The sequence below is a fragment of the Budorcas taxicolor genome, chromosome 4 (assembly GCF_023091745.1).
Source record: "Budorcas taxicolor isolate Tak-1 chromosome 4, Takin1.1, whole genome shotgun sequence".
Lineage (NCBI taxonomy): Eukaryota > Metazoa > Chordata > Mammalia > Artiodactyla > Bovidae > Budorcas > Budorcas taxicolor.
The window spans coordinates 49,309,365-49,331,085 of NC_068913.1; the positions used below are offsets into that span (position 1 = coordinate 49,309,365).

The window sequence follows — 21,721 nt, forward strand, 5'->3', positions numbered from 1 at the left end:
ATAACAGTTCAAGAGAAATATGATAAGTATTTCAGTTGCATAGAGTGTTTCTGTGACAGCGAAGTATACTTTTCTCCTGAGCTTCTCTAGCTTTCCTGTAAGGTTGACATAATATATTTCCAAGAGCTTTCCTCCCACATTGGTATCACACGACCAAAGGTAACTACTACTAACCTACTGTCACAGTTATAATCACTAAGAAATAATCACAAGCCAACATTTCAACACCACCATGTGTACATAAGAGCATATGGAGTAACAGACTCAAAGTCACAAACTAAGCTATGTTACCTGTGTAATATCTAAGGGTACTCATAAGAGGCACTTATTAAGACTCTCTACCTTCTCAAAGGCAATGAGCCAGAAACAGCAAAAATTATAATGGATTTTTTTTTTTCAACATTCAAGATTTCTCAAGCCCTGTCCTTCCATTGCTCCAGAAAATGATTCATTGCTATCTGGCTTATGAAGCACTACTAACATCAAAATACAACTTAAGGACTTGGGGATTATATTATTTTAGTGAAGGGGAGAAATTGTAAAACCGGCCATTATCATTACGCTGCCTCTTCCCTTGACTCTGGTAGAATTCCTAGCAACTTGCACCTTTTCTTGGCACACCTTGAAGAGAGATTTCATAAACTGACAAAACGGCTATCAGCTTCTGGTATTTTTGTTTTGCAAGATACTCTACAATTATTACTGGCTTCATCCAGTCTATGAAGTATATTCATGATTTACATATAGGATTTTATTTCTATTGCCTAGGTTTTTCCTGTAATTCGTAATATAAAACTTCCTGGGGAAACTCTATCCTAAGAATGCACAGGTGCTCTCTGACATACAAACTGCAGCAGGACCACACTTCTCACAGGGTTTAGGCTGCCACTGGAGCTGTTTTAACCATACTTAAGTGTCCAGAATTGGTGAAGAAGCAACTTTGAAAACAGGAAACAGCACAGAGGAAGACACTGGGTAGCTCAAGTCTGAGGCAGGACTAATGTACCCATAAGAATGACTGTCATCTAGCCCCAAATCTTTAACCCCAAAATGCCCAAATAAGATTTGTTATTCTGCCACTAATGAGGAAGCAAGCTGTTTTTCAAAAAGCTATCTTGGGTGCTTAATCACCATACATAAATCATACAGTCTTTTCTAACTTTCCTAAAATCATCTTTAACCCATCTTAGATTGTAATGGACATCTTTTGTCCTTTATAATACCTCAGTTCAGTTCAGTTGCTCAGTCGTGTCCGACTCTTTGTGACCCCATGAACTGCAGCACGCCAGGCCTCCCTGTCCATCACCAACTCCTGGAGTTCACCCAGACTCACGTCCATCGAGTCAGTGATGCCATCCAACCATCTCATCCTCTGTCGTCCCTTTCTCCTCCTGCCCCCAATCCCTCCCAGCATCAGAGTTTTTTCCAATGAGTCAACTCTTCGCATGAGGTGGCCAAAGTACTGGAGCTTCAGCTTCAGCATCATTCCCTGCAAAGAAATCCCAGGGCTGACCTCCTTCCGAATGGACTGGTTGGATCTCCTTGCAGTCCAAGGGACTCTCAAGAGTCTTCTCCAACACCGCAATTCAAAAGCATCAGTTCTTCGGTGCTCAGTTTTCTTCACAGTCCAACTCTCACATCCATACATGACCACTGGAAAAACCATAGCCTTGACTAGATGGACCTTTGTTGGCAAAGTAATGTCTCTGCTTTTCAATATGCTATCTAAGTTGGTCATAACTTTCCTTCCAAGGAGTAAGCATCTTTTAATCTCATGGCTGCAGTCACCATCTGCAGTGATTTTGGAGCCCCCAAAAATTAAGTCTGACACTGTTTCCACTGTTTCCCCATCTATTTCCCATGAAGTGATAGGAGCAGATGCCATGATCTTCGTTTTCTGAATGTTGAGCTTTAAGCCAACTTTTTCACTCTCCTCTTTCACTTTCATCAAGAGGCTTTTTAGCTCCTCTTCACTTTCTGCCATAAGGGTGGTGTCATCTGCATATCTGAGGTTATTGATATTTCTCCCGGCAATCTTGATTCCAGCTTGTGCTTCTTCCAGTCCAGCATTTCTCATGATGTACTCTGCATAAAAGTTAAATAAGCAGGGTGACAGTATACAGCCTTGACATACTCCTTTTCCTATTTGGAACCAGTCTGTTGTTCCATGTCCAGTTCTAACTGTTGCTTCCTGACCTGCATACAGGTTTCTCAAGAGGCAGGTCAGGTGCTCTGGTATTCCCATCTCTTTCAGAATTTTCCACAGTTTATTGTGATCCACACAGTCAAAGCCTTTGGCATAGTCAATAAAGCAGAAATAGACGTTTTTCTGGAACTCTCTTGCTTTTTTGATGATCCAGCAGATGTTGGCAATTTGATCTCTGGTTCCTCTGCCTGTTCTAAAACCAGCTTGAACATCTGGAAGTTCACGGTTCACGTGTTGCTGAAGCCTGGCTTGGAGAATTTTGAGCATTACTTTACTAGTGTGTGAGATGAGTGCAATTGTGCGGTAGTTTGAGCATTCTTTGGCACTGCCTGTCTTTGGGATTGGAATGAAAACTGACCTTTTCCAGTCCTGTGGCCACTGCTGAGTTTTCCAAATTTGCTGGCATATTGAGTGCAGCACTTTCACAGCATCATCTTTCAGGATTTGAAATAGCTCAACTGGGATTCCATCACCTTCACTAGCTTTGTTCGTAGTGATTATTTTCTAAGGCCCACTTGACTTCACATTCCAGGATGTCTGGCTCTAGATGAGTGATCACACCATCGTGATTATCTTGGTCGCGAAGATCTTTTTTGTATAGTTCTTCTGCTCAGTCCTGTCCAACTCTTTGCGACTCCATGGACTGCAGCACGCTAGGCCCACCTGTCCATCACTAACTCCCGGAGCTTACTCAAACTCACGTCCATTGAATCTGTGATGCCATCCAACCATCTCATCCTCTGTCGTCCCCTTTTCCTCCTGCCTTCAATCTTTGCCAGGATCAGGGTCTTTTCAAATGAGTCAGTTCTTCACATCAGGTGGCCAAAGTATTAGTTTCAGCTTCAGCATCAGTCCTTTCAATGAATATTCAGGACTGATTTCCTTTAGGATGGACTGGTTGGACCTCATTTTAGTCCAAGGGACTCTCAAGAGTCTTCTCCAACACCACAGTTCAAAAGCATCCATTCTTTGGTGCTCAGCTTTCTTTACAGTCTAACTCTCACATCCATACATATGACTACTGGAAAATCCATAGCTTTGACTAGACAGACATGTGTTGGCAAAGTAATGTGTCTGCTTATTTAATATGCTGTCTAGGTTGGTCATAACTTTTCTTCCAAGGAGCAAGTGTCTTTTAATTTCATGGCTGCAGTCACCATCTGCAGTGATTTTGGAGCCCCCCAAAATAAAGTCTGTCACTGTTGCATTGTTTCCCCATCTATTTGCCATGAAGTGATGGGACCCATTATAATATCTAATGGATCTCTAATATTTATTAATTAATGGATGAAAATATGCTGAGTTCAAGATAACCAGTTTAAAATGACCTTCTGAGAAGCAACCCACACTGGACAGCACATTTCATAACTTATGTGGCTTAAACTGTAAATTGCTTAGAGATTTCTTTGTTGTGCTGCATGTTATTTATTTTTTCCAAGTAAGTCTGAATTGACAACATCTTCCATTTCAACCTGCTAACAGGTAGAATGTTCAGAAATGGTAAAACTACTCTCTGCTGTAGTTTGTTACAGACATTATCTATATAGAAGGGGAAGAAGAATGGAATAGAAATGAATCTTTTATTGATTCATTTAGTTGGAAACTGATCAATGTCTATCCCAGAAATAAGTGGGGAAAAAAAGACTTATTTCCTTTACAAAAAAAATGTTCCAAATATCTTTTTAGCACTGCAATGGCTAAGGTCAGCCCCAATGCACCTTTCCATAGCTGGCTTATTAGCACAATGTAAATATAACCCAGTAGATAATTTTCTTTAAACCATTTTGAAAATATAAGTGGTTAACACTTAAGATTAAATGTCCTTCTCATTTGTAACAAGAACCCAGGATGAAAACAGAAGAAACAACCACATTCATCTATTTCCTTCGTTCATCATTATGTATAATGAAGCAAGAGATTACAGAAATGAATATATATTTTAAATGCCCCTTTAGTCCAAACTGTCCTGAACTGTCTGGAAAGGATACAAAAAAAACAAAATTTCTACATGTTGTCATGTGCTTGGACATTATTCTATCTACTTGCAAAATACCTTTCTAGAGTGCCTAGACAGCCAATTATCCTGACTTCAGTTCTACACCCCCCTCAAAAAAAACCAAATCAACAATTTAGTTTGTTTTGTTCTGTTCCACCAATACAACCAAAGCTGCTAGCTCCCTACTTTAACTGGCCAACAGTATGTAAGTACTAATAAGGATGTGTATATAATCTTCTCAGGTAATTTCCAAATAGAAGTGTAATTTCACTGCTTCTAGACTCAAGAGTACCATTGCTGTCTCCTCTTCATCCAAGAAGATTAAAAAAAAAAAAAAAGATAAACAGGCTATAAGTATCACCAAAAATGTAGGGAAAATGAAACTTAAAAACTAAACTGCAAGTGTAAAATACACAATTTATTTTACTGACTGCTGCAAACCACTGGTATAATAAAACATCAACCTGACTAATCCTCTTGAGGGTTTTCTTGGGAGGGAGGGTGGGAAATGAAATATGTTAGTTACTAGGATAATCTTAAAAGGTTTTATATTAGGAAGGGAATTAATACACCAACCAATCTGACTTGAAATGGACAGGAATAAACCACTCTTAAATAGGTACAGATTCTAATAGTGCTGTTAAGTATGCCTAGCTAGCAGATTAGAAAACTTTAGGGTAACCACTCTTACCTTTCATCCCAGGAAACTGATGTTAAAGCAATTTTACATTCCTTATATATAATAGCTATAGGAGCCACAAACTAAAGAAGCTCGCACACTGTTTTGTTTTTAAAAGTTAAAACTTACCTTTCTTGCTATTAATATATTAAAAAACTTGAAAATTATTTTAAAGATTTGGTTAAGGGGATAAAGTTTTAGAAAACTGTGAATGAGACCATTCTAAAATCACTATTAAAAACACTCAAAATACCATGAACTAAGTAACCACAAGAGAAGCACAAGTAAACCATCCTTGATAGTGCTATGATCTCCTTGCAACTGTGCAGATTTCCATTTTAAAGTTCCATTTAAAAGACCACTCCTTAAAGAAACTTGGCTCTACTTTAAATAACAACCCATCTTAATTATCAAAAGTAGAATCTTAAACCAGTTAGGAAAAAAAGTTCAACAGAGAACTTAAGTAAAATGGGATTCTCCAAAATACTTTACTGGAATATTTAAGAGAAAAAACTAAAAGCAACAACAACAAAAAATCTGAAAACATTATGCTTTAATCGCTATACTTCAAACTACCATGCTGCTCAAGTAAAAACTGAAACTTATTTTGTGAAAGTGGAGTTTTCAGTCTGACATGTCATTTTTTAGGTGTCCTGGATAACAAAGCTTGTTAGCAAAGTATAATCCAGTTTACTTCATATAACCTGGAAACTGAGGAAGGGGATATTTCCCAAATTTCCCTTTAATCACTCTTCCCTTTATTAATGTATGAGTTTCAAATAAAATGACGGGGACACCTAGACGTGCAAGCGTCCAATAGCCATAGTAACAGAACGCTGCGTCCTCTCAACAAGTTCTCTAGGTTAACTACAGTTTTTTTAAAACTTGTGTTTCACTTTCCTTTTCACAGAAATCACAAAGTGGTTCTAAGGGAATAAAGGCAGATCGGCCTTTGCAACAGGGGATGAGGAGTGTGAGTGATCACCAGAGGCAAAGGAGTTTGAAACCGAGCCCAATGGAGCGGGACGGGGGAATCGAGCAGGGCTCCCCGGAACAGACAGATAAGGGTCCTCCGCACCCGGGCCACCGGCAGAGGAACGTGGCTGGCTGCTCCGGCAGCCCTACTAGACCTCGCCCACCCCTTCCTCGAGGAGGGACACATCTGCCGACTAAGGGGTGAGCTTGCTTAACTCAGCTCCACGGGGGAAACCCTTTTCAAACCTGACTCCCTCTTTCCACGGCGGAATCCCAGGGGCCGTTACCTAACTGACCTGCTCTCCTCAGGCAAGCCCTAACCGAGGCCGGCCCTGCCGGGCCCAGGGCCAAAAGGCCGCACTCCTGGGGAAGGCGTGAGCTCACCCAGTGACGCCCCGGCCGTCGGCCCGCTGAGCTGCCCGGAGCCCCGGGCGGCGAGTGCGGGGAACCGGTTCGGGCCCGCCTCAACCCCTCGCCGCACCGCCCCACCACGCACCCCCCAGGCCCCGCCTCCTGCCGTCCATCCCTCCATCCCTGCTCCATCAGCCTCCTCCCCAACTGCGGCTCCAGCCTCACCTGCCCCATCCCGCCCGCCGCCGCGCCTTCCCTCGGGACTTCCCCAGCGCCGCGACCCCAGCCCGGCCGCCCCCGCCCCGCAGCCTCGCGCTGGTCCCCGACGCACCCTCTTCCTCCCTGAGCCTTTACCTTGTATGAGTCGGTGGCCAGGAGGATATTGAACTCGGCTTCTGCCGCAGCATTCATCTCGGGCGGGAGTGTGGGGGCCGCGCGCCGCGGACTGCCCGGCGCGGCTGCGAGGAAGGAGAAAAATGGGCTTCACCGCGCTCCGTTGCTTAAGTCACCGATCGGTCGGAGGGGGAGGGTAAGAGGAGGGAGAAAGGGAGCGAGCAGGAGGGGCCAGAGGAGGGCGGTCCCGGGAGCCGTGACGCGGCGAGGGAAGCGGCGGCGGCGGAGCGGCGGCGGAGGCGGAGCGCGCTGGCAATCTAGGGACTCCCGGCGGCCTCCTCACCCCGGCTGCCCGCCCCCGTCCCATCGCTCCGCTGAGGACGCGAGGGGCGGGGTGAGGCCGCGCGTGCGCAGATTGCAGGGGGCGGGGTGGGAAGGACGTGAGGCACGCGCCTTTCTCGGAGACGCCCACCCCGGGAAACCGGAGGCTAAGGGGCCGCCCCGGCCCGTGACCCATGCGCCCGCTTGGCTTTCATTTCCCGGCCCTATGCTGCGGGGTGGGATGGGGGCGGAGCCGGGAGGGGGGCGTTCCCAGCCTCGCCACTCCCGCGATTAGCCTGCTTGCCCGCCCCGCTGTCACCTTCCTATCTTTACCCAGTCCTGGCCCATTTTCTGAGTCCTCCTGAAGTCACGCCACTGGCTGGGGGCTGAGGAGCCTCCCCGTCTCCCTCGCGCAGTTCCTCACCTTTGTCTCTGGCTCAGATTCAGGATCGAGCCTTTTGCCTTCATCCCTCGTGTCTTTCCTGGTCCTCCTAACCGTCTTTAAAATCTGAAGAGCTGCGCTGAGGAATAAAGGCTGAGGGGTTTGCTTAACCAGACTCGTCGACTCCACTTTCCTCCACCTCTGTGACTGAGCTCTTTGATCCTTTGAGGATGTTTTGACTTTTCCTGAGAAAATAGCCTGCGCCCAAATTCAGGTGTTGAATTCAGTCCTGACAGATAATCAGAGGACAAGACCCAGTTGAATCTAGTTTGCCGAGGAGTAATTGGCAACGGGCCACAGTCTTTGACAGGGTGCGAGACTGACTTGTGTCATCGCTGTAATCGCTCAATCTTGGGAAACGGGTTGGCAACTTGGAAATACAGAAGCAAATGAAACGACGTCGGATGACTTCAGCCAAACGTGGACCATCCACTTACTTAGTTCTCATACGTGGTTGCATTTTTACGTAAAACTGATTTCCTTTGTCCCTATGATAAATAGTTGTTTTTAAGATTTAGGTTTTACAAGACACAAGTTACCAGGGGAAAACCAACTTAATGAAAACTGGTATATGAACTTCGCAATTGTCATTCAAGTTAGTGGAAGTCTTATTTTATGGACGGTAGGGGTGGAGGCTGTGAATTGAGAGAGATTCGTCGTCTGAACACTGCTGCTGCTGCTAAGTCGCTTCAGCCGTGTCCGACTCTGTGCGACCCCATAGACGTCAGCCCACCAGGCTCCACCGTCCATGGGATTTTCCAGGCAAGAGTTCTGGAGTGGGGTTGTCATTGCCTTCTCCGGTCCGAACACTGAGGCCTCTTCAATTAAAAGCAACTTCAGTCCAGGCTATGTCTCGGAGTTAGTACAGATTGCTGACAATCGCCTCCATCTGTAGGGGATTCACTAAAGGCAAAGATTACAGACGTGGTGAGATATCCCTAGGCACTCACCAAGGTAATGAATAATACTAATGCATTTAGAATTATTTCAACAACAAGGTTTAAAACAAACGAGGCTCTTTTTGGTTGACCTAACTTATGTTTACTAGCGAAAATTACTTTCAAAACTAAATTAATATTAAATTAAAATACTAAAAATTGTATTTGGGGAGATTATGTTATTAATATATTAAAGAGTACGATTCAAAGAAGAAAAATGATCCATTTTGCTCTTAATTTGGACCTTTCTTCCTTCATTCACTTAAAATTTCTATAACCTATTTTACTTAAATGACAAATGCTTTTTGCTTAGCTTCCTGGAATCCATAGATGTATAACTGACCATTGTTCTGTGTGTGTGTGTGTGTGTCAGGGGTGGGTGGGGGGTGGGGCGGGAGGGGGGAATAGATTTCTGATTACAAAGTGGGCTTTGTTTATGGTAGCTAAAATTTAAGCTTCAGTCTTTGAATTGAATTTACAGTTTTAAGGTGAAAAGGCTTAATATCAGTGCAAGTATATATGCTATTAACATTGCTTGTTAAATGAAGAAACAGTCATAAGGCCTGCACTCATAGCAGCAACTTGAACACAGAGCAGTCTCCAGAGGATAAGAGGAAAATGATTTCATGTTACCAATAGAAAAGTCTCCATTTGTCTAAGGTAGAATTAGGCATCAGCGGTATCAGACTGCTAATGCAGGAAATGTGGGTTCAGTCCCTGGGTCGGAAAGATCCCTTGGAGAAGAAAACGGCAACCCAGTCCATATTCTTGCCTGGGAAATCCCATGGAGAGAAGAATCTGGTGGGCTACAGTCCCTGGGGTCACAAAGAGTCGGACACAACTTAGTGACTAAACAACAACAAATATGTAACTACATGGTTAAGTAGGACCAATTTTTAGTTAATTAGGATTTAGAACTATGAAATTATCACCAAATACAAAGTAGAGATTTCAAGTGGCCCTCCATGAAAGACAATTTAATAGCTAGCATTTAGTATATTTATCAAGTAGCATCAGTCAGTCAGTCAGTTCAGTCGCTCAGTTGTGTCTGACTCTTTGCGACCCCATGAACCGCAGCACACCAGGCCTTCCTGTCCATCACCAACTCCCGGAGTCCACCCAAACCCATGTCCATTGTGTCAGTGATGCCATCCAACCATCTTATCCTCTGTCATCCACTTCTCCTGCCCTCAATTCTTCCCAGAATCAGGGTCTTTTCCAGTGTCAGCTTTCCACATCAGGTGGCCAAAGTATTGGAGCTTCAGCTTCAACAACAGTCCTTCCAATGAACACCCAGTACTGATCTCCTTTAGAATGGACTGGTTGGATCTCCTGGCAGTCCAAGGGACTCTTAAGAGTCTTCTCCAACACCACAGTCCGAAAGCATCAATTCTTTGGCTCTCAGCTTTCTTTAAAATCCAACTTTCCATACATGACTACTGGAAAAACCATAGCCTTGACTAGACGGACCTTTGTTGGCAAAGTAATGTCTCTGCTTTTCAATATGCTGTCTAGGTTGGTCATAACTTTCCTTCCAAGTAGTAAGCGTCTTTTCATTTCATGGCTGCAGTCACCATCTGCAGTGATTTTGGAGCCCAGAAAAATAAAATCTGCCACTGTTTCCACTGTTTCCCCATCTATTTGCCATGAAGTGATGGGACCAGATGCCATGATCTTCGTTTTCTGAATGCTAAGCTTTAAGCCAACTTTTTCACTCTCCTCTTTCACTTTCATCAAGAGGCTGTTTAGTTCTTCACTTTCTGCCATAAGGGAGGTGTCGTCTGCATATCTGAGGTTATTGATATTTCTCCTGGCAATCTTGATTCCAGCTTGTGCTTCTTCCAGTCCAGCATTTCTCATGATGTACTCTGCATAAAAGTTAAATAAGCAGGGTGACAGTATACAGCCTTGCCGCACTCCTTTTCCTGTTTGGATGCAGTCTGTTGTTCCCTGTCCAGTTCTAACTGTTGCTTCCTGACCTGCATACAGGTTTCTCAAGAGGCAGGTCAGGTGGTCTGGTATTCCCATCTCTTTCATCTCCAGATGGTCAACACCGAAATCAGATTGATTATATCCCTTGCAGCCAAAGATGGAGAAGCTCTACACTGTCAGCAAAAACATGACCGGGAGCTGACTGTGGCTCCGATCATAAACTCCTTATTGCCAAATTCAGACTTAAATTGAAGAAAGTGGGGAAAACCACTAGACCATTCAGGTATGACCTAAATCAAATCAAGTAGTATCAGTTCAGTTCAGTTCAGTCGCTCAGTCATGCCCGACTCTTTGCCACCCCATGAATTGCAGCACGCCAGGCCTCCTTGTCCATCACCAACTCCCGGAGTTCACCCAGACTCATGTCCATCGAGTCAGTGATGCCATCCAGCCATCTCATCCTCTGTCGTCCCCTTCTCCTCCTGCCCCCAATCCCTCCCAGCATCAGATTCTTTTCCAATGAGTCAACTCTTCGCATGAGGTGGCCAAAGTATTGGAGTTTCAGCTTTAGCATCAGTCCTTCCAAGAATACCCAGGACTGAACTCCTTTAGAATGGACTGGTTGGATCTCCTTGCAGTCCAAGGGACTCTCAAGAGTGTTCTCCAAAACCACAGGTCAAAAGCATCAATTCTGCGGCACTCAGCTTTCTTCACAGTCCAACTCTCACATCCATACATGACCACTGGAAAAATCATAGCCTTGACTAGACAGACCTTTGTTGGCAACGTAATGTCTCTTGCTTTTTAATATGCTATTTCGGTTGGTCATAACTTTGGAGATCTGAAAAACTGTTTCTCATAGGTCTCCACAACATGACAAATAATGATAAAAACAAAGACGCAAATAGGCCTCCGACTTTGTTCAAAACCCAGGATTAATCTACTACTTCTACCAAATAGCTAGTCGAAGCAGGGTAAATTGGGCATCCAGCTCCTTGTTTATTTCCTTCTGAATGTTATAAAAGGCCTGCAACTCATCCATTTGATCAAGGTGGTTATTCCTTCACCACTCCTATTTCCACACACCCCTCCATTCAGCCTTGGCACACTTTTGTATTTCAAAGTTGCCTCAGGTGTTCTGATCAGACCTGAGTTCACCTCAGTAACAGTGGAGAAGTAGGTGTGGGATGCACCCACCTGGAACTCCTGACAATGGTTATCCATCACGCTTCATAACTTTCTCCAGCCTTACAAGCCACAAAAATTGTTAAAGATGAAATTTTAAATTAAACTTGGACCTTTTCTTATTTCTGTAGCCCTTTGGGACACCTCAGAATTCTAATTTCATAAGGAAAATGCATTATCTACAGAAACACATGGCTTTTCATGAATCTGATTATCAGTGCTCTTAAATCCTAAAGCACTCTTTAATGGCTCAGTTTGTTGGATCTGCTACAAGCACATAAAGACACACACAAAGCTGCTGAGTCTTAGTCTACAAGAATAGAAGTGATAACAGTAAGTGTAACATGTACAAGAAAAATTAACACACATACATGGATTGTTCATAGACCTTCCGTTACAAATTGTTCTGGTATACGTTCTATTGTATGCTTGTGATGACTATACTACACTCTCATAACCAACTATTTGCCTGGACAAAGTAAGGAAATGTGTACATGTTATAATACTATGAGTGTGAATTTGGATATCATAACTACTTATAAATTTTCCTGATGGTCACTTTCAGACTCAATGGCCAAAATCAGTGACTGAGAGAATAAGACTGTTAGAATTAGACTGTTGAGATCTTTCCATGAAGCACTTTCCTAAGAAAGGTTTATCACGATGGTAATATCAGGTGCATATTAGTGGTAATCAGATATGCATTTTTATGGCAATTATTATGTATTTATTTTTAATGAGTTTTAGCAAAATATAACTAGTACATAGTAATAGTACTAGTATAACTCAGTTTGTTTCTTGGAAATTATTACTTAGGATGAGGCTAAAGTCAATGGACACTTGGACTGGTGAAATTTGTTATTTTGTTATTTTTCTTGCCTTTCTTAACCTATCAGCTGTTTTCATCTATAATGTTTTTTTGAAGTTAAATGTGAAAGGCTACATACTATATGATTTCATTTATATAAAACTCTAGGAAAGGCAAAACTAGTGTGAAAGAAAGCAGATCAGTTCTTGTCAGAGCCTGAGGCTAAAGGAAGTCAACTGCAAAGGGGCATGAGGAAACTTTTTGGGGTGAAGGAAATGACATGTGTGGTAATAATTATATAACTGTTTACATATGTCAGAATTAATTGAATTCTGTAATGAATTAATTGAATTAATCATAAAAGTGATGAATTTTATTGTATATAAATTGTACCTCAAGAAAACTAAAGACAGATTTTCTTGAAGTCATTTAAAATATTTCCTCTCTCTTTTTCCCATTTTGTTTTCTTATGTTTCTATTTCCATGTTCCCATTTTACTTTATAGGATTGGGAGATAAGCACCATTTTGCTCTCCTTAGAGACAGGATAGTTTTTAGGACAAAAAAAGTCAGACTTTGTATGGAAACACAAAAGACCCCAAATAGCCAAAGCAATCTTGAAAAGAAAAACAGAGTGGGAGGAATCAGGTATCCTGATTTCAGACTATATTACAAAGCTATAGTAATCAAAACATTATGGTACTGGCACAAAAACAGAAACATAGATCAGTGTAACAGGAGAGAAAGTCAGAGATAAACCCATGCACCTATGGTCAACTAATCTATGACAAAGGAAGTGAGAATATACAATGGAGAAAAAAACAGTCTCTTCAATAAGTGGTGCTGAGGAAACTGGACAGCTACATGTAGAAGAATGAAAGTAGAACGTTCTCTAACACCATAGACAAAAATAAACACAAAATGGATTAAAGACCTAAATGTAAGACTGGACACTGTAAAACTCCTAGAGGAAAAAAATAGAATACTCTCTGATGTAAATTGCAACAATATCATTTTTGATCCACCTCCTAGAATAATGAAAATAAAACCAAGAATAAACAAATGGAACCTAATTAAACTTGAAAAGTTTTGTATAGTGAAGGAAACCATAAAATAAAAAGACAACCCACAGAATGGGAGAAAATATTTACAAATGCAGTGACAGAAGATTAATCTCCAAAATATACAAACATCTTATGCAGCTCAATATAAAAAACAAACAACCCAATCAAAAAATGGGCAGAAGACCTAAGTAGATGTTTCTCCAAAGAAGGCATACAGATGGCCAAAAAGCCCATGAAAGCTAAAAAAAAAAAAAAGGCCAAAAAGCTCAGCACCACTAATCATTAGAGAAGTGCAAATCAAAATTACAATAAAGCACCACCTTATACCAGTCAGAATGGCCATCATCAAAAATATCTATGAACAATAAATGCTGGAGAGGATGAAGAAAAGGGAACTCTCCTACAGTGTTGGTGGGAATGTAAATTGGTACAATCACTGAGGAGAACAGTATGGATTTTCCCTAAAAAACTACATAAAGAACTGCCATATAACAGTCTCAATCTTGGGCATATACCTGGAGAAATCCATAATTTGAAAGGATACATGTACCTCAATATTCATTGCAGCACTATTTATAATAGCCAAGACATGGAAGCAACCTAAATGTCCATGGACAGAGGAATGGATAAAGAAGGTGTGGTCATACATACAATCAAATATTACTCAGTCATAAAAAAGAATGAAATAATGCCACTTGCAGCAACATGGATGGACCTAGATGTTATCATACTGAGTGACGGAAGTCAAACACAAATAACATATGATATCACTTATATGTGGTTTCTTAAAAAAGTTGTACAAAGAAATTTACAAAACAGCAATAGAGTCACAGACGTAGAAAATAAACTTATGGTAACTGGGGAAAAAGGAGGGAGGGAGGGATAAATTGGGAGTTTGGACATAGTCATACTACTATTATATAAAATAGATAACTAATAAAGGCCTACTGTGTAACACAGGGAACTCTAGTGAAAACTCTGTAATGACCTATATGGGGAAAGAATCTAAAAAAGAGTGAATATATATACACGTATAACTGATTCACTTTGCTGTACAGCTGAAGCTAACACAACATCGTAAATCAGTTATACTCAATAAAAACTTTTTTTTTAAAAAAGGATAGTTGCTGAATTTGCTGAACATTTATAGAAGCTTGATGTCAAAAGAAGTTTTTTGCTATTGAGTAGGAAGCTGGAAAAGGAATCAGTTCCAATATAATTAAGTTAAATAAGAATATAAAAACACTAGGCTTCCCTGGTGGCTCAATTGGTTAGGAATCAGCCTGCAATGCTGGAGACCTGGGTTTGATCCCTGGATTGGGAAGATCCCCTGGAGGAGGGCATGGCAACCCACTCCAGCATTCTTGCCTGGAGAATCCCCATGGACAGAGGAGCCTGGCGGGCTGCAGTCCATGGGGTCCCAAAGAGTCAGACACGACTGAGCAACTAAGCACAGCATGTATACATGGTTATCTATGGAGAAGTATGAAGACTTCAAAAGGAAATGTCACATTTTCCTTTGTTCTTTTCCAAAGCAGCTATGAAATGACTGGGTTCTGGAGTTGGGGGAAATAAAACGATATAGGTAGTGAATTCATTATCCCCAGTATATTAAACTTTGGATTGTTACATCAAGATAAAACTGCATATGGATATGACTCTTAAGTGCAGGAACAATTTCTGGGGAACAATGAAGGCCTGGATAAAGATCAACCAGCCCCATAGCTGAGTCACTTTGCTGAACAGCAGAAACTAACACAACATTGTAGAGCAACTATACTCCAATTAAAAAAAAAAAAAAAGGCCCATTTAGCTGTCACACTAAAATGTAAAAAAAAAAAAAAATCTATTGGCCCCAACCCAATGTCCACACCCTGGACTTTTTCTGTACCAAGAACTGTTCCACCTGTGAAACCTTAAGTTGCAGCCTTGTTTCCTCTGGTCAGTATATCTTGCCTTTCTAGTTCACTCACTTCTCCTCCTCCTAGGGCTTTGTTGCCCAGCATTTACCCAAAAGGACTTCACTTTCCTTCTTATCTAGACCTAGGCCCATTCCTTCTACTGTCAACATCATCTCCAGCTCCCTTATTTCCTAGCTGGCCCCCAGAACCTTACTGTTTTTTCCCTTAGAGTATTCAGGCTGCTGAGCACCAATAGGAAACATCACACCACCATGAGTCTATCATCCAGAACAGGACAATGTGATGCTGCCTGACAATACTTTTATTCCCCCCATTCACCATTCTTTCCCATTTTGCTCAGCATTTTTGGAAATGTTTACCTCTCTCCTCAAACTCCTTAACGCCATACAACTCTCTCCCTCTTAGCAGATGATAGAGTCCCCTGTGTAAGAAAAACCAAGCTGTCAGTGGGAACTCCCTATGCTATAATAGCTTTTAAGAGAAGTCTGTTTTATTTTAGAGGTCTATTCTCAGAGCCACGTGTAGTGCTAGGCACATAACAGGGATTTAATAAATAGTTATTGACTGAATGGAGCTATTGCTATCACAAACAAAAGCAGGATGGATGGGGTGGTAGATTATATCGCTTGCCCATGTTCAAAGCCCCTTGTTGTTGCACTGTTCACCCTTATTTAAAGTCCCTCTTCTTTGTTCTCATCCTATTAAACTCAGTCATGACCAAAGGAGTTTTTAGCCACGAAATGTGGACTGAGCTGATGTGCACCACTTCCCTGCAGAAGCTTTAAGAACTCAGATCTGGTTGCCATTCTCTCTTTTCTTTCTGCCACGAATACTGCAGGATTCCAGACAGGCACTGAGCCACAGGCCTAAATCCTGAAATGTGAGTGACACGGAACCAAATTAGAGTGAACAGGCTGTGGATGTGTAGTGGGAGTGAGAAGTCATTTTCTCTTTGTAAACCCGTGATGATTTTGGAGGCTGTTACTGAAGCATAACTAGGTTGATCCTGACAGATATAATCTTCCACACATCTTTTCTTTTTTCTCCAGGCTCAAGGAAAGAGGTGTCTCTCCTACCCGAGGTTAATCTCCCTAACCTGTGCTCTGGACCCAACCCCTTCCCCCACGACAACCCTGCCCCGCCCCCCCCGCCCCCCCCATCTCCTTAGGTCCCATTCCTGTTAGTCATCACCCTTTCTCTCTTCTAAACTTTCAAATGCTTCCTTTCTGCTGACTTCTTAGCATGCAAACCTAATTCAGTACCTTCCATTTTAAAACTAAACCAAAAAGACCAACTTCCTTTTCCAGAAAAAGAGATCTACACCTCCCTTTTCTGCTTTGTTTAGTCTATGTGGCACTGACACCTCGGCCAGATACACTGTAAGACCCAATGGTTATATTTCACAAATGTTGGCTAGTAACACCAGTAAAAACAGATTTAGTTTCTTTTCTTCATTTAACCATCATCCCTCTTGTTTTTCCCCATGACACCAGAGTGATAGTGCTTTCTCCAAAGAAAGTCCGAATCTACTATTTCACAGTTCCATCTGCCTTGGAACAGGAAGAAACCACCTGTTATCTACCTTAAAGTTTATCTGAGTCTGGACTAGTTATCTCTTTCTTTCCCAATGGTGAATTTTCCATTCACCTACAGCACCAGTTAATCAGAGGCTAGGAAACATTTTGGACTCCATCTTTGGCCAGGATGTTTAGTTCACTTCAGTTGCTCAGTTGTGTCTGACTCTTTATGACCCCGTGGACTGCAGCACACCAGGCTTCCCTGTCCATCACCAACTCCCAGAGCTTGCTCAAGTTCGTGTCCATCGAGTTGGTGATGCCATCCAACCATCTCATCCTCTGTTGTCCCCTTCTCCTCCAGCCTTCAATCTTTCCAGCATCATGGTCCTTTCCAATGAGTTAGTTTTTTGCATCAGGTGGCCAAAGTATTGGAGTTTCAGCTTCAGCATCAGTCCTTCCAATGAATATTCAAGACTGATTTCCTTTAGGATTGACTGATTTGATCTCCTTGCAGTCCAAGTGACTCTCAAGTGTTTTCTTCAACACCACAGTTCAAAAGCGTCAGTTCTTTGGCACTCAGCTTTCTTTAGGGTCCAACTCTCACATCTGTACATGACTACTGGAAAAACCATAGCTTTGACTAGATGGACCTTTATTGACAAAGTAATATCTCTGGTTTTTAATACACCATCTAGGTTTGTCATACCTTTTCTTCCGAGCAGCAAATGTCTTTTAATTTCATGGCTGCAGTCACCATCTGCAGTATTTCGGAGCCCAAGAAAATAAAGTCTGTCACTCTTTCCACTGTTTCCCCATCTATTTGCCATGAAGTGATGGGACTGGATGCCATGATTTTAGTTTTTTTAATGTTGAATTTTAAGCCAGTTTTTTCACTCTGTTTCACTTTCATCAAGAGGCTCTTTGAACTAAAGAACTAAACGAACTGTCCAGGATGTTAATCCTGGGGCAAATATCGGTCCCAAAGAGTCTGTCCCCAATTTTCATTGAGATCTGCTCTAAAACCTAAAATTCTGAATTGGGTGTATGGACTGAATTCCCCACAGATATTTCATACTCTCAGTTGCATAAAAGGAAATTGATCCGCTCTTCAAATTCATCTAGACTCAGTAAGAATGAACAGGGGTGCTACTCTGAAAACTGAGCAGCATGTCTCCATATGTTATTTAATTAAAGTAATCCAATTTAATTAAAGCCCATGGCTCTTGCCAGGACTTTAAAATGTTCTGTTCTGCTGAACCACACTTATGATACAATGGACACTTGTATAAGAAGTCATTGTTCTAAATTTCCTTTTGTTTTTCCAAGTCACACCAACCTTGTGGGATAATCAACAACTTAAGAAACAAACAAAATGGTTTAGCATTTACAGCCTTCTCTTCCCCTTCCAAATTATCCCAGCTCCTCCTTTCCCAAGGTTTCTAAGAGACTCATTTCAATGCTCTGATCACTCTTGGATTTGGGGGTCATTCTCTCTACTCTTTGCTCTGGTGAATAGTGGCCTCTTCCAGCCTGCTTGTTGTCCTTCTGCAGCCGCATGTCCTGCAGTTGTGCTCATGTGGTGGCTTTGTACCTCCATAAAGGGTAGTATGGGGTTAGGCTATTGTCCACTAATAATTACAACTTGTAATATGCCTTTAAAAAGAATTCTGGCTTTCATCATCCTCTCATCTTAGATACTTGGAACAACTTTCCAAGGGTTTACCTAGAAGATGCTGGCATGGTACCATCCTGTTTTAATAAAAATACCTCCCCTCACTTTTCTCAGATACGGTACTTTTGGTTGCAGGAGTGACACAATTGCTTTAAAGGTGGCTTAAGAAATAGGGGTTTAATTTCATCTGCAACAGAAAGTCTTGGGGTAGGTTTTTTTTTTAGAGTGGGTGTAGTAACTCAAAAATATAGAGATTCCTAGCTTTTTCTCCCCCTCCCTGTTCTCCTCAATGTAATTAAAGAAGTGTTTGTGTCACACAAGTCACGTGATGATTGCCACAGCTCTAAGAATCATGACCTCACCCAAAAACATGCACAAGGAAGAAGAGAAAGTGGGGTTTTGTTTCATGTGCACCTCTCTCTTATTAGATGAGAAAACCATTCTCAGAAACCTCCAAAAGACTTTTCGTGGGCCCCACTGGCCAGAGTTATATATATCCCCAGGCTCTAGCTGCAAGGGAGAATACAAAGGTAAGAATGTTGGCATATTCAGTTTCTGGAATAGGAAGAAAGCTCCACCATCAAAGAAGAAGGGGGTTAGAAATGGAACTATCATATGATCCAGCAATCCCACTCCTGGGCATATATCTGGAGAAAGTTCAGTTCAGTCACTCAGTTGTGTCTGACTTTGTGACCCCGTGGATTGCAGCACGCCAGGCCTCCCTGTCCATTGCCAACTGCTGGAGTTTACTCAAACTCATGTCCATTGAGTCGGTGATGCCATCCAACCATCTCATCCTCTGTCATCCCCTTCTCCTCCTGCCTTCAATCTTTCCCATCATCAGGGTCTTTTCCAATGAGTCAGTTCTTTGCATGAGGTGGCCAAAGTATTGGCGTTTCAGCTTCAACATCAGTCCTTCCAGTGAACACCCAGTACTGATCTCCTTCAGAATGGACTGGTTGGATCTCCTTGCAGTCCAAGCAACTCTCAAGAGTCTTCTCCGACACCACAGTCCAAAAGCATCAATTCTTTGGTTCTCAGGCTTTCTTTATAACCCAACTCTCACATCCATACATGACTACTGGAAAAACCATAGCCTTGACTAGATGGACCTTTGTTGGCAAAGTAATGTCTCTGCTTTTGATATGCTGTCTAGGTTGGTCATAACTTTCCTTCCAAGGAGTAAGCGTCTTTTAATTTCATGGCTGCAGTCACCATCTGCAGTGATTTTGGAGCCCAGAAAAATAAAATCTGCCACTGTTTCCACTGTTTCCCCATCTATTTGCCATGAAGTGATGGGACCGGATGTCATGATCTTCGTTTTCTGAATGTTGAGCTTTAAGCCAACTCTTTCTCTCCTCTTTCACTTTCATCAAGAGACTCTTTAGTTCTTCACTTTCTGCCATAAGTGTGGTGTCATCTGTGTATGATATTATTGATATTATCTGAGGTTATTGATATTTCTCCTGGCAAGCTTTATTCCAGTTTGTGCTTCATCCAGCCGAGCATTTCTCATGATGTAATCTGCATATGAGTTAAATAAGCAGGGTGACAATATACAGCCTTGATGTACTCCTTTTCCTGTTTGGAACTAGTCTGTTGTTCCATGTCCTGTTCTAATTGTTGCTTTCTGGAGAAAACCATAATAGAAAAGATATGTGCACCCCAATGTTCATTATAGCACTGTTCACAATAGCCCAGAAAGGGAAGCAACATAACTGTCCATCAACAGATGACTGAAGAAGATGTGGTACACATATACAATAGTATATTACTCAGCCATAATAAGAAAGAAATAATGCCATTTGTAGCAAATGGATGGACCTGGAGATTATCATACTAAGTGAAATGAGTCAGAAAAAGAAAGACAAATATCATATGATATCACTCATATGTGAAATCTAATTTTAAAAATGGTACAAATGAACTTATTTACAAAGCAGAAACAGATTTACAGGTATCAAAAACAAACTTATAGTTACCAAAGGGGAAATGTAGTGGGGGAGGAATAAATCAGGAGCTTGGGGTTAACATACACACACTACTGTGTATAAGATAAGCAACAAAGACTCCATAACACAGGAAACCCTACTCAATACTCTGGGATAACCTATATGAGAAAAGAATTAAAAACAGAATGGATACATGTATTTATATGTATAACTGAATCACTCTGCTGTACACCTGAACCTAACACAACATCATATATCAACTACATCCCAATAAATTTTTAAAAAAATGACCGTTGCATGGGTGAAGATGATAATCTTCGTATCAGGTACTTCAGGGGCCTCCTGTATCGGAGAGAATTCATTCTCTGTCTACATGAAGGAATTTGTATCTAGACTTGGCCTCTTCAGTCTCTTTTCTTACTAGGGGGTAATAATGTCACCATTCCAGGGAGTTCTATCATTCCCAAAGTTCTCTTCATAATTTCTTCCAATAGCTCGAGGCGATCTTAAGTAAAAAGAATTCCTAGTTGCGTTCCTGGTACTCAGAATCAACCTGATCAGGATATGCAGGTTAAAGTCCTGTTTCTGCCACCCTTCCTCCCATCCTTCCCCCACCTTCCCTAACTTTGCTACTTTAAAGCAAAAAAAGTCCGTGTTTACTTCCTTTGCAGTCTCATAAAAATTGTGGGGTAGCAAAAGTGGCACAGTGGTAAAGAATCCATCTGCTAATGTAGGAGGCTTAAGAGATGCAGGTTTGATCCCTGGTTCAGGAAGATCCCTGGAGTAGGAAATGGCAACCCACTCTAGTATTCTTGCCTGGAGAATTCCATGGACAGAGGAGCCTGGCAGAGGCTACAGTCCATGGGGTTGGAGAGAGTGGGACAAAACCGAGCAGAGCACAGCAAAAATGTTTATACTCTTTTCCATGCTGCTAAGCTGCTAAGTCACTTCAGTCGTGTCTGACTCTGTGCGATCCGATAGACAGCAGCCCATCAGGCTCCCCTGTCCCTGGGATTCTCCAGGCAAAAACACTGGAGTAGGTTGCCATTTCCTTCTCCAATGCATGGAAGTGAAAAGTGAAAGTGAAGTTGCTCAGTCATGTCTGACTCTTAGCGACCCCATGGACTGCAGCCTACCAGGCTCTTCAGTCCATGTGATCTGCCAGGCAAGAATCCTGGAGTGGGGTGCCATTGCCTTCTCCAACTCTTTTCCATAGTGATCATTAATATCTGTGAGGAGTAATCACTACACAATGACTTCTCTCATCTACATTTATTCATCTACTCTCCAATTATAATCTTACCTTACCTGCTCACTGTATCATTATTTGGAATCTAACACAGTATTGACTCTTATATTGTCAATAATAGTTTTCAGGTACCGTCTAGATGCTTTTTAGTGCATTAAAGCCCAGACTTTAAAAAATTAA

The 21,721-nt window shown here is 41.9% G+C and overlaps 1 protein-coding gene across 1 annotated transcript in view; it reads right to left on the reverse strand.

Annotated features, from left to right (window-relative positions):
* The window catches only part of NAMPT (nicotinamide phosphoribosyltransferase), a 40,179-nt gene extending 33,302 nt beyond the window's left edge, over positions 1 to 6,877 (reverse strand). Inside the window, exon 1 of the mRNA XM_052638503.1 lies at positions 6,562 to 6,877. Within this exon, the coding sequence (XP_052494463.1) occupies positions 6,562 to 6,618 (57 nt within the window). The 5' untranslated portion in view covers positions 6,619 to 6,877. The remainder of the gene's footprint in view (positions 1 to 6,561) is intronic.
* Positions 6,878 to 21,721: the final 14,844 nt, after the last annotated feature.